At 42.3% G+C, this 16,092-nt stretch overlaps 1 protein-coding gene across 6 annotated transcripts in view; it reads left to right on the top strand.

Annotated features, from left to right (window-relative positions):
• DUSP16 (dual specificity phosphatase 16) overlaps nt 1-15,279 on the top strand; it is a 76,318-nt gene extending 61,039 nt beyond the window's left edge. For all 6 annotated transcript variants that reach the window (XM_040545028.1, XM_040545024.1, XM_040545026.1 and 3 more), the window contains 3 exons: nt 2,867-3,026; nt 3,701-3,824; nt 7,209-15,279. In XM_040545028.1, the coding sequence (XP_040400962.1) occupies nt 2,867-3,026; nt 3,701-3,824; nt 7,209-8,385 (1,461 nt within the window). In that variant the 3' untranslated portion in view covers nt 8,386-15,279. The remainder of the gene's footprint in view (nt 1-2,866; nt 3,027-3,700; nt 3,825-7,208) is intronic.
• Nucleotides 15,280-16,092: the final 813 nt, after the last annotated feature.

A 16,092-nucleotide genomic window follows, 5' to 3' on the forward strand; every position in this document is an offset into this window, starting at 1 on the left:
GGACACTGATGCTATTTGCCACTAATGCCTCTACTGATAATGATTGATGTATAAAAGATAAGCAAACACAAATGTTTGGTTTGTGTCCTTGAGCAAAACTAATGATTGCTTCAGAAAAGTATTAGGAGATTTTGCTTCATGGATTTCTTTTTAAATGCTTAACTCTGAAAATGTTTATAGTATTTCCTGCAGTTGAAACGCTAAGAACCTCATGAAATTTCTGAGCTGGCTCTTCAATGTGTTCTTTAAATAATTTGGGGATCAGTGGTGCTGCTTTACCTAAATGCATGTATTTGCAAAAAGTGTACTTTTTCACCATTACCAGCTTTCTTTTACTCTGGTTAACAAAAAAGTCCATTTCACTTGTTGGGTCTTAGTGTGATATATTGGTGGCTATCAGTATCAAATGGCAGGGCAAGAGGGTACGTATTTTGACAGAAAATCTTTGTTGATTTTCAGATTTGTGAAAGACAGACACACTAAAATCTAACTTATACATGAGTGACAGTGTCCTTTCAGAAAGTTAGGATAACATAAAAAATCTGTTTGGCTGCGGGCCTGAATGAGTCTCCTGCTTACATCTCACATTTTGTACCAGCATTAGAGTTGTAAAAGTTTCTGCTTTGCTCCTTACCTAACTATTCTGGTTTTTTAATTCCAGACCTGGATTTTATTTTCTGGAACAAAATAACATTTTAGGGTGCCATTAATTTTAAGATTAAACAAGTCATAGAATGTAAATAAGCTGACAAAAGAGCATTTACCTTCTTTTCACAAGGTTGTTAGTATTAGGATTTCTGGATCTTCCTCCCATCATAATTCACTTCTTCCTTTTGGGTGTCTTACAATGAAGGCACTGTTATGGTTATTATATTATAGTGTGTTGCGCAGGGAATGATTGATACTTTAGAACAGAAGGAAGCATAACTTCTTTCTTTAGCCTTGGTCTCAAAGACAAGTGCTAACACATTTTTGGGTGTTTTTTTGGCTCAGTGATTTCAGACTTGGCATCTGCAACATTCTAATTCCCATTTGGATAACCAATTCCACACTGAAAATCTTACATAACTGTGGAATTGTGATCGTTGGACCATGCAGTCCACCAGCACTTACGCTTTAGACAAAATAATAATACAAATAAAAAAGAGAAGGCTTTTCTTTCTAAATTCATCAGCTTTCCAGCACTACTTAGCTGTATCCTGAACAAATGTGCATCATGAAAGTCCATTTCTTAGTGATACCTTCATTGCCTCCCTCTTGTATGTAAGAGGTTGGGTGACTTTTATGCATACTGTGGCTCAAGACTCTGCGTGTACTTTTGTACCTGCTATTTCAGTTGTTTGTTGTTTACCTTTCGGACTGTAAGTGGTGACTATAGGTGTATAGGGTTAGTATTTCAACTTAGTGGCCTAAACTAGATGCTTATTTTACAGAAGTTGATGTTGAATAGCTTGGGATCCTAGAGTTGTAAGGCTACATGGCTCAGCACAGTCACAGATTCTGGGGCTTTCCTTAGTGCATGTAAGATACCATGGTAACTGGTCTCCTGTGCCAAGAACCCTAATCCCTCTCTGACTAATTCCAACAATTCCCACATTTCCTTACAGCTCTGCTTTTAAACTTTCAGTGTATGAGAGTTTAAATGTAGGAAAGGGAGGTGAGACTGTGTTGGCTACAAAAGGCAGGCAGGGCTGGAGGGAAGCTTGCTGTTTGAGTTGGGGAGATGTGAAGGAACAGAAAAGGGGGACATTGGTGACAGTGCTGAAGAGCTGAGCTTTACTGGGAGTATGACCTAGAAAACTAGCAGTGTCAGAAGCAGTAAAGGTGAGAAGTTACCTTGACATATTCAGCCCTTTTTTGGACCACTGCTGCAAATCATATTTATTTGTCATAAATTATATTTATCACAACTATTTATATTTATAATATGTATGTTATACATTTATATATATTTATAATGTTTATATATTTATATTTATAATATATTTAAATTTATTTGTGATAAATTATTTATTTGTGATAATTTGCTCTGCGAGCAATTGCTCATCTCTTGTTCACCTTGGATGTCTATGTTTATGGTATAAGGTATATTCATTAGTTTAAGGTACCCACACCTTCGTACACCTCTGGATATGCTAGTGTAAGGGATTTGGGGTGTAAGTTTGGAGGAGTTGTCCATTTTGTTGTCCGGAGCAAATTTGTCTCACTAGCAGAGATTTATGTAGATTCCCTGTTTATAACTGCTACATAAAACATGTAGTTAAGTGAGGGTGGATTTGATGCACTTTCTTCTGCAAATGGCTATGAGATTCCCTTCCTCCCCTTCAGTCCATTGTTCTCACTGAAAATTTAATTTATGCCTGCATATACATACTTTGGCGTGTTCATCCCTTCTACATACACACTGCAAAGTACACACAGTGTACCTGTGTAGTAAATACCACACATTATTTAAACTGCTCTGATATGTGATCCAGAAAACATGCATTCAAGTCAGTGAACTACATGTAACATAACTACTTGGTTATGTCACCTTGCATGGTGAGAATTTAAACCAAAGTAGCAAAAAAAATGCATTCTCTTGGAAGCGATGCTTCATAGTAACAGAGGGTATTCTACCATTATTTCTGTTCTATGTCACCTTTGTTCACATGGACTTTGCAGCCTGTATATTATTTGGTCATAGTGGATGTCTTGTTAAAAGTTGCTTGAAGAATCAAAAGCTTAGAAGTCACCTTTTTCAACAAACAATGCCCCCAGTAGTTTACTTTTTAGCTTTATTATGTGTTTTGAGTTTGTGGTCTCTTTGAAATGTGCCAAAGGTGTTGTTTGACTTCTCTAGTTTTAATCGTTCTCTCTTTCATAGGAGCTGATGCAGCAGAATGATATTGGCTATGTACTAAATGCCAGTAATACCTGTCCAAAGCCTGATTTCATTCCGGAATCCCATTTTCTGAGAGTGCCAGTGAATGACAGCTTTTGTGAGAAGATTTTGCCTTGGTTGGATAAATCAGTCGATTTTATAGGTGAGAAGAAACTTTATATTGGCTCTCTAAAACAGTTTTTGGATAACTCTGTGTCTGATTCCTATTTTGGCTGGAGGATACCTGAATGCTTTCTGGGTGGTATGAAAAATACCCTAAGGATCTGCGTATATGATCACCATCACTTTATAAGTACAGAAGCAAAATAATACAAGGAGATTCTGCCACTGCGTGTTCCAGCACTTACAGGAAAAAAAAATACATTTTAAAAGCACAACTCTGCTTTCTGGCATCCTGGTAGACACCTGATACATTCCTTCAGAGAATGAATTATAAAATTGGACATACAGATCCTGTCTTTAGCTTTAAGCAGTGAGCTAACAGATGAATTGGCCAAATTGTTCAATCATGAATACTTGCTTTTTACTTGCATATAAAATTAAAAACAATCACCTTTCCCAGAAATCTAGATAGGGTTGTTTATGTGCACGTTAATGTAAGTGATGTATGCTGTAACTGCAGTGTTTTCTGTGTGTAGTCGCATGCTTTTTCTAAACCCAGTGCAGTGATGGAGAAAATAAGTGGTTTTTGTTTAAAGCTTCCATGAGATCTGTAATTAGCAGCCAATTTGGAAGTTCTGAACAATTTCAAATAACATTGTTTTCCTTGCAAACTTTTAACTGCGGTATAATGCTGCTGATTTCTTTGGTATGCAGAAAAAGCAAAAGCATCAAATGGTTGCGTGTTAGTCCACTGTTTAGCTGGAATATCTCGCTCTGCCACAATCGCTATTGCATACATCATGAAGAGAATGGATATGTCCTTAGATGAAGCTTACAGGTAAGGAGAAAATTTCCTTTCATACTAATTCTTGTGCCTGTCAGCTTGTTTTTAAAGTGATAAAAGGTTACACAGCCAAGGTAGAAGCAGAGGTTATTTATCCTGTAGTTCATTGGCCTCTGGGCACTCTTGCTTTAAACACGGGTTTCCTCCCTAAAGAAATCAGGGGTCGTGTGCAGGCATTGTGCACCTAATGTTAATTCCCTACCTGCAAAATGCTGGTGTTGGTCTTTGCTCTAAATTTAAACTGCTTATTAAGTGTGTGTGTGTATACCTGTATGCACACACACATCACACACAACAGTATCTTGTATGCCAAAGAAAAAATGAAACAGATAGGGCTAAAGAAAGAGAACTGAGGATATTTGTCATCCTGCTAGTGGCAAGTGCTAGACTGGATCTGTTGACTTCAGTTTGGTAATGCTCTCAAAGAAGTGCCTCCAGGTGAAACATATAGGAATTAAGAAAACAACTTTGTTGCTAATGAGCTCAAACAAAAACTCTTGGAGAAAGTATTTTGAAGTATCAGCTCTTTGTGGTATTAGAGAATTCTTGTGGGGAATAAATACCCCTGCCTTTTTAACCTTTCAAATCACAGAATTGCTGTACTTAGATTGTGAACACTTTATTACATTCCAGGTGACTTGGTTGCAGTTTACCATGACTTCTCTATTTCATTTGGCAAACTGCTTTTTGTTCCTGTGTTGCACAGAAGACATCGGCTTTCTTCTTGACAGACCTTATAGGCTAATTGGCAGAGCTGACACACCTCTATAAGACATGTCTTGCAGAGGCAATTTGAACAATTAGGCTGGAGCAGGTTGAGAGGAGTACCTTCCAAATCACTACTGTGTTTGCTACCACCATTTTAAAAACTGTGATGGTGACAGAAAGACGAACAGCTGACATTGTCTTGTGTGGGATGGTTTTCATGGGGCATTTTCTTTTAAGCTAATAAATGCATATAAGTATGTATGCGGTGAAAAAAGTTAATTCAAGAGATGCCCGAACTGCAGATGTCTCCCGTGGCATTCAAGTCTGTAGAAGATTTCTACTAGTGCTTGGTTTTGTGCAGTAATTTCCACGTGTATGATGAAACAGGTTTGGCTGGTTAAGAAGCGTAGGTGACAACTCACAATTACGCAGGCAGAGATGCTATGGATGAATTGCTGGATATGGTAGGCTGTGAGGTCTGAGCTTGATTTGCCAAACAGCCTAGCTGATCTCAGGCTGTAGTGCTCTGGAGGTTAGAGCTGTAGAGTACCAAATACTTCTAAAAGGCACACGTGTAAGTAAACCTCTCACTGAGTAAAGAGTGCTTCTTCACATTTTTCCATGACATCTCTGCATTAAATTCTAGTTTGCTTCTTAACCAGAAGTGTGAATTGCATGTGGAAGATGAATCATCCTTGGTCTTTTTTCTCTTTGTACTGGAGATGCTGAATAACTACTGGAAACTTTGATTTTATTTTACTATGATCCGATTTTCTTTGATCTGACTTAGTGAGAACAATCTGCAGCACAGTTCACTTACTGGTTGGGATCTTTTGCTGGCAAAGCTTAAAAGAAAAATACTTTTTTTTTCTGGATAAATGAAAGACATTAGATAAAATGTATGTCTGACACTTAACATTTAATGTCACCTTTTTATTTTTTACTTGAAGTGAAAGATCTGAGGAAATACGCTTTTTTAATGTTTTATTTGTACAGTGGGCTATACAAGGGAAACAAGTATCAAAATCAAATGTTATGTACATTTTCCAATTAGAAAGAGAGTGCATTTTGAAATGAGAAAGTTTGCAAAGCCTTACAACTTTGCAGGGATCTAGGAGACTTTCTGGATCCCTTTTCATAGTTAAAAAAGATAGTTTTAAAGTTAAGACCCTCCCATATTTTGGGGTGAGAGGAAGAGAAATCTGAAGGAACAGGGTTGCACTTCATAGTGGAAGTTTTCACCATCATTTTGTGCAATCTGCTCTTGCAGGTCATAACATCAGCTATTCAGATGGTTAGCAGAAAAGAACAGTGCCTGTTGTGTTTAAAAAGCTAGGTGTCATTGAAGTTGTTTGGCAATGTCCAAGAATTCCTTTTCTTTTGTCATGTGCTTGCTTGCATTTATGCTAGTGTATACATATATGCATGAGTACACTTCAGAATTGTTCTCATGCCATTTTTAAAAACTGCACACTCACCTTTTGTATACATCCCCAGAGAGATTTTCTGCCTTTAATAACATTTAATTTTCTCAGTGATACATTATATGTGTGTTTGTAGTAGGTCTCAGTCATACATTATTTGCGTGTTTGTACTAGGGTACAAGGTCTCTTCAAGGTCTCTTCCCCTGTTAATTCCCTTGTCATCTGGTACCTTCATAGTTCCAGGAATGGCTGAAAAAAGAAAGAAAGAAAAAAAAAAAAAACACAGAGGAGGCAGGATTTGGGCAGCTTCTCTTTTACAGATAGAAAAAGATGTACTTTAGCTATATTACAAATCAGACCGGCAAAAAGTCTGCTTTTGTATTTAACTTTGAAGTACATGACATGACTTGTAACATTAAAATGTTTCTTTCATTTGAAGTCCTGATTCAGGGAAACATTTTTAAGTATGTATTGCATCTTGTCTGTATTCAGCTGAATAAGTAAGTTCATGACTGGCCCATATATGAGAGTCAGGCTGCTTCCTACAGGGCTGGAGAGTACATTAACTTCTGTTACGTTATACTGTTGCCTTTTTACTGTTGGACACATGCAGAGTTGTAGAAGATGTTTTTGTTTTAATGCTGCATTTGCTTCTTTTTATGTTACTTTTTGATGATCATATCAGCAGTCAGTAGCAGTACAGGGTAGAAATGACTGGCATTTGCTGTGCAAGGTCAGCATATATCAGAGCAATCTACCTGACAAAGGTAAAACAGGATAGGAAGCACTAACTGTAATAACGGCATGAAAGAGAACGGTGAAAAGAATATGGGATTTCTGCCCTTGAAGAGTGGGAAACGTGGCCTGTTTTCTGCTTTGATGCTATTCAGAAAACTTGAGGAGCTCTTAAATTCAGTCAGTCCAAGGTAGCAATGGCAATGTGGAAAAAAAAAAATAATTCCTCAAACCTTGCTGTAGCCATCACAAAGAGGTAAAAAAGAATGCTTTCTTTTTCCCATTCTTAGCTGCCTTTAAGCAAACTATGAGGAGAGGTGAGAGAATCCAGCATTATCTTGCTTAAAAGCTGCCCTTTTTTTCATCCATGTTACCTGTGCTTGCCAGAACCTCTATCCAAGCATCCTGACTAGTTAAGATTAGGCCGTTAACCCTAGAATGATGTGAATGTTATTTCAGGTCTGAGCAGCAAATTCTTAAAATAATTCTTTTGTTTTTCCCCTCTTTGTAGATTTGTGAAAGAAAAGAGGCCAACCATTTCTCCCAACTTCAACTTCCTGGGCCAACTTTTGGACTTTGAGAAAAAGATCAAGAACCAGAGTGGTCAGCCTGGACATATCAGTAAGCTGACGCTTCTACACCTGGAGAAGAGCAGTGAGCATGTACTGGTCCCAGAAGGAGGGCACAGCAACCTCTCCACTAATCAGCTCTGCATTACCGCTACCTCTGAGATCGTGGAACAGAAGCCCATGGACTCCGGGAGCATGTCATGCGCACACTTGCCCTCCCTGGAAGATGGCCCGCTGGTACAGGGCATAAACGGACTGCACGTCTCCCTAGATAAGGTGGAAGACAGTAACCGGCTGAAGCGCTCCTTTTCTTTGGATATCAAATCCGTATCCTACTCAGCCAGCAGCAGCTGTGTGACTGCATCCGTTCAGGGCTTTGCCTCTTCCGAAGACACCCTGGAATACTACAAACACGCGACTGCTTTAGAGGGCAGCAGCAAGCTGTGTCAGTTCTCCCCGGTGCAGGAGGTCTCAGAGCAGACCCCCGAAGCCAGCCCTGATAAAGAGGAAGCAGGCCCTCCCAAGAAACCCCAGAATACCTGGCAGCTGGACAGCCAGAGCAAACGGCAGCACGTGGGGAGAGCCGGCAGCAGCACTGCCACTCAGCGGTCGCTCCTGTACCCCCTTCATCGGAGCGGGAGCGTGGAAGACAACTACCGAACGAACTTCTTGTTTGGGCTCTCCACCAGCCAGCAGCATTTGGCGAAGTCTGCTGCGGGGCTGGGCCTCAAAGGCTGGCACTCAGACATCTTGGCTCCTCACACGTCAGCTCCATCCCTCACCAACAGCTGGTATTTTGCAGCTGAGTCCTCGCATTTCTACTCTGCCTCTGCCATCTATGGGAACAGCGCTGCGTACTCTGCCTACAGCTGTAGTCAGCTGCCCACAGGCTGCGACCAAGCCTGTGCTGTGCGCAGGAGGCCAAAGCAGGGTGACCGAGGTGACTCCAGGCGTAGCTGGCATGAGGAAAGCTCTTTCGAGAAGCAGTTTAAGCGCAGAAGCTGCCAGATGGAGTTTGGGGAAAGCATCATGTCAGACAACAGATCCAGAGAAGAACTGGGGAAAGTGGGCAGTCAGTCGAGCTTTTCAGGCAGCATGGAAATCATTGAAGTGTCTTGAGGAGCAGCAGACTGGCGTGACTGTATCGGATTTGCTACCCCCTCCAGGCTGCTCCCCCAGCATTTAAGAGGTCCCTATAAATCTGAAAAGAACAAACACCACACAGAAGGTGGGGAGGGAGGAAATGTGGGGCTTCACTGTGAACGCAGTGACTAGATTAATACAGCGAGGAAATGACAAGTGAGCGTCTGCACGAGGAGACCAAGTGCACTGTTGGGTTTTTCTCCTCCCCTTTCCTGGAGAAGGGCAGAACATTTCAAAGAGTTTTTTCCCTGACAGAGGAAGCAATTTACATGCAATGGGTTGCACATCCTTTCAGTGTTTTCAAAACGGAAACTCTCGTGGTATCGAACCATATCTCTGGTTCCACTGAAACATGCTTCTACCCATCAAAGCTAGTTTTATTCTCCCTTCCTCATGCCTCAAGTCTTCACCAGTGCACCTTAGCCCTGACACTGAGCCAACCTCTGGAGGGAGACGTTTTTCCTGTAAGAAAGGAGACTGGGAGTGATTCCAAAGGAAGTAGGGACTGGTTACAGCAAGGCTGGTCTGAAAATACAGTTCAGGCAAATGTAAATAGTGGTGTAACTATTGTTCTAATGGATAGGCTTTAGGTGATTTGCTAGAGAGCTGCTTCAGAGAAAAAAAAAAAAACAGTACCTCAAAAATATAAAAAATAAACTAGGGCTTTATGGCTGCCAGATGCAGGTAGTCAGTTCGTAAGCAATGTGAACAAGCAATGACAAGCCACATTAGATTTTTTTTTTTTTAAAGCTGTCTACGCACAAGTGTTTCAGTTGGCTTACTAGCAATTCTTCAGAAAGACAAATGAACCATACTTATGACCATTACCCCCAGTCTTTTGAAATATAAAATAAGCAGTATTTTTTTTCTGATATTTAGCTGGCTTCTGGGAGAGGGATACTTTTGCTTCCAAGCTATAATGGAGTGGTTAATCCTTAGTGCTATGTGCAAGAGAAGCAGCTGGTACAATACCACAAATTCCTCCTCTTGCCAATTGCCAATTCAATAGATGGCTCTTGAAAGTTTTTTGTTTGTTTGTTTTGTTTTTTAAAGCAAAAATTAGTTGTAAGCCTTGGTGGGATGGGCTTTTGTTCAAAACTGAGCAGTACTGTTAAGGAACTACTCTTCATATGCAGCTCCAATCGCTTGTGCGGTGGGGGCAATTCAGGTTTGTTGTTTTTTTTTCCTACCCCCTCCACACCCTCTCCAACATCCTCACCCAAACTGTGAGGATCGAGGTTTTATGTTTGCTGACCTCATCCAAGAAAGAGAGGTCTGTTCAGCTGTCCAGGGAAAACAGAAAGGGAACTCCAGAGTCCCATCTCATGATGTGGTGTGAAAGAAAGAGGGGTTGAGAAGAGACAGCTTTAATGGAAAGCCTGCTCACCTTCTGCGCTTGCAGAGCCAAAAGAACTTTAATTTTGGCTTTTGTCTTCCGTCTCAGTTTAGGGTCTCGGTTTCCCAGCGTGCTGATGCATGATTTGGCTGCAGATGCTCCTAGCTGTGCTGCAGCTGGCCAGTGCTCTGCTCTCTGATCTACACCAGCCTAGAGGCTATGCCAGCGTGAGGAGGTGCCCTCCCTGCTGCCAGCAGGGGTGTTCCATGGGAGATTAGGCACAGCCCTCCTTGTGTTGTTTTTGACAGTGAACCAGCTGCTTCCCCTCCAGCTTGTGAGTCTTGTGGTGCGTTGGCTGCTGCTTCACAAACTGTTACGTGTGTGCGCCTTGCCGTTAAGAGGTTTACGGTAGGCAAGGAGTGGTCCAGAGGCACAACGCAGAGCTTCAGCCTTCCCTCTTGTACATGGATGGAAGCTGCACACGTTATCTAGGTCTTCCCCAGGGCCCCTCAGCACATGCATATGTTTGGGGGGGGCAGGGAACTATATTGTTTTGTCCAGTGCAGGCAGCTGAAAATTATAAATCAAATGAAACAAATACTTATACCTGGCCAACAGCTTTTAAAAAAAATTGTCAAGCCCTAATTCAAGTCAGCAACTTGGGTTATGTTTCGTTTGTTTGTTTGTTTTTGTTGTTTTGTTTTGTTTTTTACTTTAAATGTAGCTAGTTTGTGACTCAAATCTCAGGTTTTACTGTATTGAAAAGTGGAGAAGATTTTGTCATTGTTTTGTTTTATGGCTAGGATGTGACTTAATTTCCTACAGAGGACTGTTTAAAATAGCACTACAGCATTAATTAACTTGATCCTAAAAAGTGCAAACGACACACAGAGAGGCAGCAGCAGGAGTAACTGAACCCAGAGGCTGTGTTCGTGATGTGTATGTGAAATGCCGGAAGAAAGGGTAGCCTGGGCAAGGGACAGGTTGACACCACACTGTAAAGCATGTCAGGTCTTCGCGTTTCATTAAATGTACTGCCACTTGTCTGTGCTTACATACCAAGTGAAAGTGATTACATTGCAACTATGCGTGTGTATACACACATGGAAACCATTTAGCAGTGCTCCTCTCAGCCAGACTTCAGTAAGGGCCTGTGTCTTATTTGATTTAAACCAGTTAACGGGGGTAAACACAAATAAATCCCCGCAGGCAGAAAGATAGTTTTCCTGGGTCTTGTGCTCACTCACACATGTGTTCTCCCCTGTCTCTCTATACACACAAGTAGGTACGGTTGGGGTTTTGTTTGGTTAATCTCCTTCTGAGGAACTGAAATTTGGTCGTCTGGCTCCTCGTGATTTCCAATAAGCTATAGTCACCAACTGAATCAAAGCTGTAGGCTCATGTTAGGGGACAGCTTCCTGTAGGAGGAAGCCTTAAATTCATATCCTGTGCAGGGTGGTGCCCTGTCTCATTTCTGAAATGGTGTCCTATACCTGAACAATGCTGGAAATGGTTTTGAGGTTTGGAGAGCAAAGTGGAGGATGTGAGGGGGGGGAAACGTGTACATGTTCAATATGAATATAATGTTTTTTGGTGTATGGAAGCTGTTTAAATGGTTCAGAGATGTGAGTTTCTCATCTTGTTGTGTCATGAGCATTACCTGTATGTTATGATGAAATAAAATCAGAAATGGTACCTGTTTATATAGAACGGTTGAGGAAGGAGCCTCTGTGCCTCTGGCTGTGGTGCATGCGTTACCTGGCTGCAGGAGGACCTGCTTCCCCGTGGCCAGGGCTAGCAGGAGTCTCGTCCTTACGGTACGTATCCTTCTCTGCAGATGCATGCCTGTCAGTGAATGACACAGAACCAGTGGCTTTGGACTGCTACTCATAAGCAGTGCTGACTTCACAACCATGTTACAGTTGTGAAATCTCTTACCTGCTCCTGTTTACCCTACCTCTTCTGCTCCCTTAGAGAGCAGCAATGGCTTTTCTGTGCTGCTTCTGCGCAGATACCTTGCAACGGCTAATGCTGGAGAATAGTTATACCATCTCACAGAATAGCAGGCCAGTTCTTCTGCAGTTAAACTGATCATTCACAAGACAGCTGTGCTAGCCTTTCTGAAGCAAGTGTTTCAGCTTGTTTAAATTACCTAGGATGAACTGTGTACTTTTATTTTTGCCTCCCATACTTCTTATTTGATGAAGAATATAATCACATTAATACTTCTTTTGATGGATTCTGCCAGTCCTGAAGCATTGGGAACAACCTGAATGCTAAGGGAGAGGTATGCCCCTTGTTGCCCCTTTATAGAATAGCTTATACAAATGTAGTTATGTATTAAATTTAAGTCCTGCACTAGGGCATGGATGCCAAGGCTATGTCCTTAGATGGCAAAGCTCAAGCCTCCAAGTTTGTGTAGCAGCATCTTCAATCTCAGGTGAAGGAATAGAAGCCTTTTTAAAGAGAATTTAAAAGCATTATCCCAGGAAGGGAAGTGCAGAAAGTTTGGCCTCTAGAATAGACTGTACTATCAGCCACAGCACAGTTAACAACCTGTGTGTCTTTTTATGCTTGCTTTCCACAACCACGAAGTACCTACCAGCTGTTACACAAAAAGCTTGCATCTATTGAACAGTAAAATATGAACCATGCACAACAGTAGTCCTAAATGGCATTAGGTGTTATCCTACAAAATAGGTTCACTTAATCTTCTAACACTTACCTGCTCTGGCTTCTTTCACTCTACTCTAAGGTCTAGTTCTGACCTCAGTAAGTGCCTTCACAGGATGCTTTCTGAAGTGTGTACTTCAGCTTTTGCCAGGGCCAGTTGGTCACCCACCTTGTCACCACGACGAGGCTGCACGCACATAAGCAGTAGCAGCCAGCTCAGTCACGGTCCCACCCCACCCCTGGCAAGTCACAGGCACCACTGCACACATTGTTTATTTCAACTGGACATCAGTGCCAACCCGGATTGGGACAGAGTCCAAAAAAAACAACCGTTTTTTCATTGCAAGACACACGTTTTCTTACAGTCACAAAGGTGGCTGCCCCAGCACAGCTGAAGCAGGCCACCTCCGGGGCACCAAGGGGGTTCAATGCAACCATGTACGAAGCATTAAAACTAATATATGACCTCACACACATAAGTGTCCGCAGCCATCACAGCAAGAAGTGGTGTAAATGAAGAATAAGCAAGGCGTCCAGAGAAACAACACACTAGAAAAAGAGCAATACCCAACATTTTAATGCTGGAGCTGTGGAACATATAGCACACACGCAGTTGGAAGTAGAGCAAGTCTGCAAATGGGATAATAACCCATAAACAGAGGAGCACTCACCACAAGGCTTATAATCAAAATACACTGGCAGCTTGGGAATCGGAGAGAAGTTACAACAGAGCCTCATGGAAACCGCTGGAATGCAGTCTGATAAAGAGCGAGGGGCTGGTTCATGCTGTAAGTGGGCCTGTGAAAATGCATTTCTACTCTTTCTATGTAAAAGCTTAGAGGAGGGGAAATATTTTTTAAAATATTTAAATATATTTAAATAAATTTAATTTAAAATACATATATTTAAAAAAAAAAAAAAAAACACTTTTCTGTCCCCTTCAGTGGATCTTCACAGAAACTGACCTGCAGATAGGTTGGCACTTTAGCACCCTGTCAATCCATTAAATTACAAAAACAATAAAAATAAAGCGAACCTCTTTGGCCAGTGTAGTCCACTGGCCCAGGGTGAGGTGTCACAAGCACCAGAGGCAGCAAAGGGGGAGGTGACAACAGCAGAACCAAGGGAAGGACTGGAGTGGCTCAGGCCCCCAGGGAACCAAAGCCGCAGGGACTCACTTTGCTCTCCAGCTTTTCAGAAGGTTTCATATCAGGAAGCTTAGTCTGCACCCCACATCACACATCAGCTTCATTTCACATCAAAGACCAGAAATGGGCAGAAGTGGTTCTTTCCCATTGACCATGCCAGATTACTCTCTGTTCATAGCATTGACAATCTATCCTTCATGGCAAAAGTAATAGCTGGTACATTCATGAGGGAGACCTGAGGCCTTCTCCAACAGTGTTTGGCTTGGAAAAGGGAACTCCTAAATAGAAAGGCAATTCCAATCACATCTCGAATCTCCGGCTGAACAGTGTGTAATGAAATAAAGCATCGGTCTCACCTTGAGCATCACCTGCCTTCGAGATGAATCTGAAAGCAGGACACAGAGCAAAGCAAGCGAGGAGCAGACAAGCAACAGAAACAGCAGCTCAAGAACATGTGGCAGGAAATGACTTCTTCTTGGAAAGAGGTCCAAAGACTTACAGTTAACAGAGCTAGTGACAATGTTTTAAATAAAACTATAACCCATCATTTGAGAACAGTTAGAGGGTGCACGGTACTTTACGGGACACATATGAGACTATCACCTGTCGAATGGAAGGAATCGACCTGCGTTCTTTGTAAGAGGTTGGACTTCACATATCAGCTCTGTTTTCTTTCTATTTAAGCTATTACATCTTTTGCAACTTACCCTTTCTGCTCAGAAAGCTCTAGCTGGGAGACCCAGCAGCATATCCAGAAGCTTAAAAGGCAGTATCTCCCATTATCAGCCCAATACCTAGGTGTTTTATAGCAAATAAGAAACTGACCTGCAGCCCATGCTCTCACAGGTTTCAGATAGGAGTACTACTTGCTTGCCCTCATTAGCACTGCAAGGACAATGCTTTGATCTGGTACTTAATAGTGTGAGGACAAACGTCTAGAGCTTTACAGGAGAGAGCATCTGCAGCCTGGCCCCTGCTCGGAGATCCAGTATGAGGATCTTCCCACTGGTCTGATCTTCCAGCACTCCAGGGTGTGGGATATCTATTATTGCATTTGACAGAGACAGGCGGCTGAATGTTGCGCATTCTGAACTTCCAGACAGTGTGATTTGGGAGAGGACAAAAATGCCTGCAGCATCTATTTAAAGTTGCTGAATATTGTAGCGTGTCTGATGGCAGGAGGCAGAGAACTCTTCCATGATGGACAGTAAGAATCCTCGTGGCATAGTCATGAAAAGCGAGTTTTCATGGGTTGCTCTGTCTCATGTATGCATCAAAACTTTTTACAAACCAAGTGTAAAAAATACTGCAAGAGACATGAGCATGGGTGGGAGTCTGATCTGCACAATGCTATATCCTGTGCAAGAGTACACACCTACATGTACACACATATGTACCAGATCTGGGGTGGAAGAGGTAATGAAGTAAGCTCACTCTGCCGCCTTTCCTAGAAAATGTCCTGCTCTGTTCTTTGCTGTGTCTGAAGTAGTCAATTGCTCTTCCCAGGGTATCATTCCAGAGGGCTTCCTTGCTACAGGACTCTGTTCTCAGACAATGCTCAGTGGCCTTAGAGCCCAGTCACTGCTACCTTTCAAACGCAGATCCAAGCTGGCTGCAGTATGCATTACACAGATTCACTCCATGGCCTTTGGTCATGCAACAAAAAAGAACAGCTTGTTGCTTCCTTCTACCAGGCAGCCATTAATACTATATTAAAAAAAAAGCAACGATGCTCTTATTCCCAAATGCTTAGAGACAATCTTTTGCTAATTAAGTACTCTCAAGTACTAAGAGGTATTCTAGCAAGCTGGCTTTGGCAAGTCACCTAGCCTCCTGCTGCTGAACTGGCAGATGGGTTGTCAGAGGGACTCAGACAGCTGTCCTCACCGCTGGGACTGTGCTCCTGAAGTACAACAACCATTCGGGTTCACAGGCACGCTCCAGCCTCCTTGCCCACATCAGCATTCTGGGATGTACGTAACAAACACGAACCTACCCCTGACCCAGCAAGCCCAGGGATCTTCACTTTTGGTTTCACGCTCTCTCTGCTGGGATGAGAGCTGGCACGCAATAGCAACACATGTTGTTCAAACACCATTTCTAGATCTGTATTTCACGGCAGTGTGTAAAACATCCCCCTTTTATATAGACAGAAACCGAAGCTCAGACAGGTGCCTGCAGCCAGCCAGCAGACTGGTGGCAGACTTGGCAACCATGCAGTCTCCTAAGCCCCAGCCCAGTGCCCAGGCCACATGAACATGCTGCCTGCTGTCCAGCCGGGCTCTCGGCTTGCAATAACGCAAGAACATCCTGTTGCCTTTGGAGCAGTTCACGGAGCATGATCCCAAAGGGCTGTGTGGTTTCAGTCATAAAACACCGTGCTCATGCAAGCTCTCAGCATGACGGCAGCTAAGCCAATGCAGAGAGCCCAAAGGACTTTTCAAGTCTTCCATACACTTGAAGATAAAGAAACAACTGCATCCCTTTGATATAAAGAGCACCAAGATATCTGGCAAGTCCCAATTA

The sequence above is a fragment of the Cygnus olor genome, chromosome 1 (genome assembly GCF_009769625.2).
Source record: "Cygnus olor isolate bCygOlo1 chromosome 1, bCygOlo1.pri.v2, whole genome shotgun sequence".
Classification (NCBI taxonomy): Eukaryota; Metazoa; Chordata; class Aves; order Anseriformes; family Anatidae; genus Cygnus; species Cygnus olor.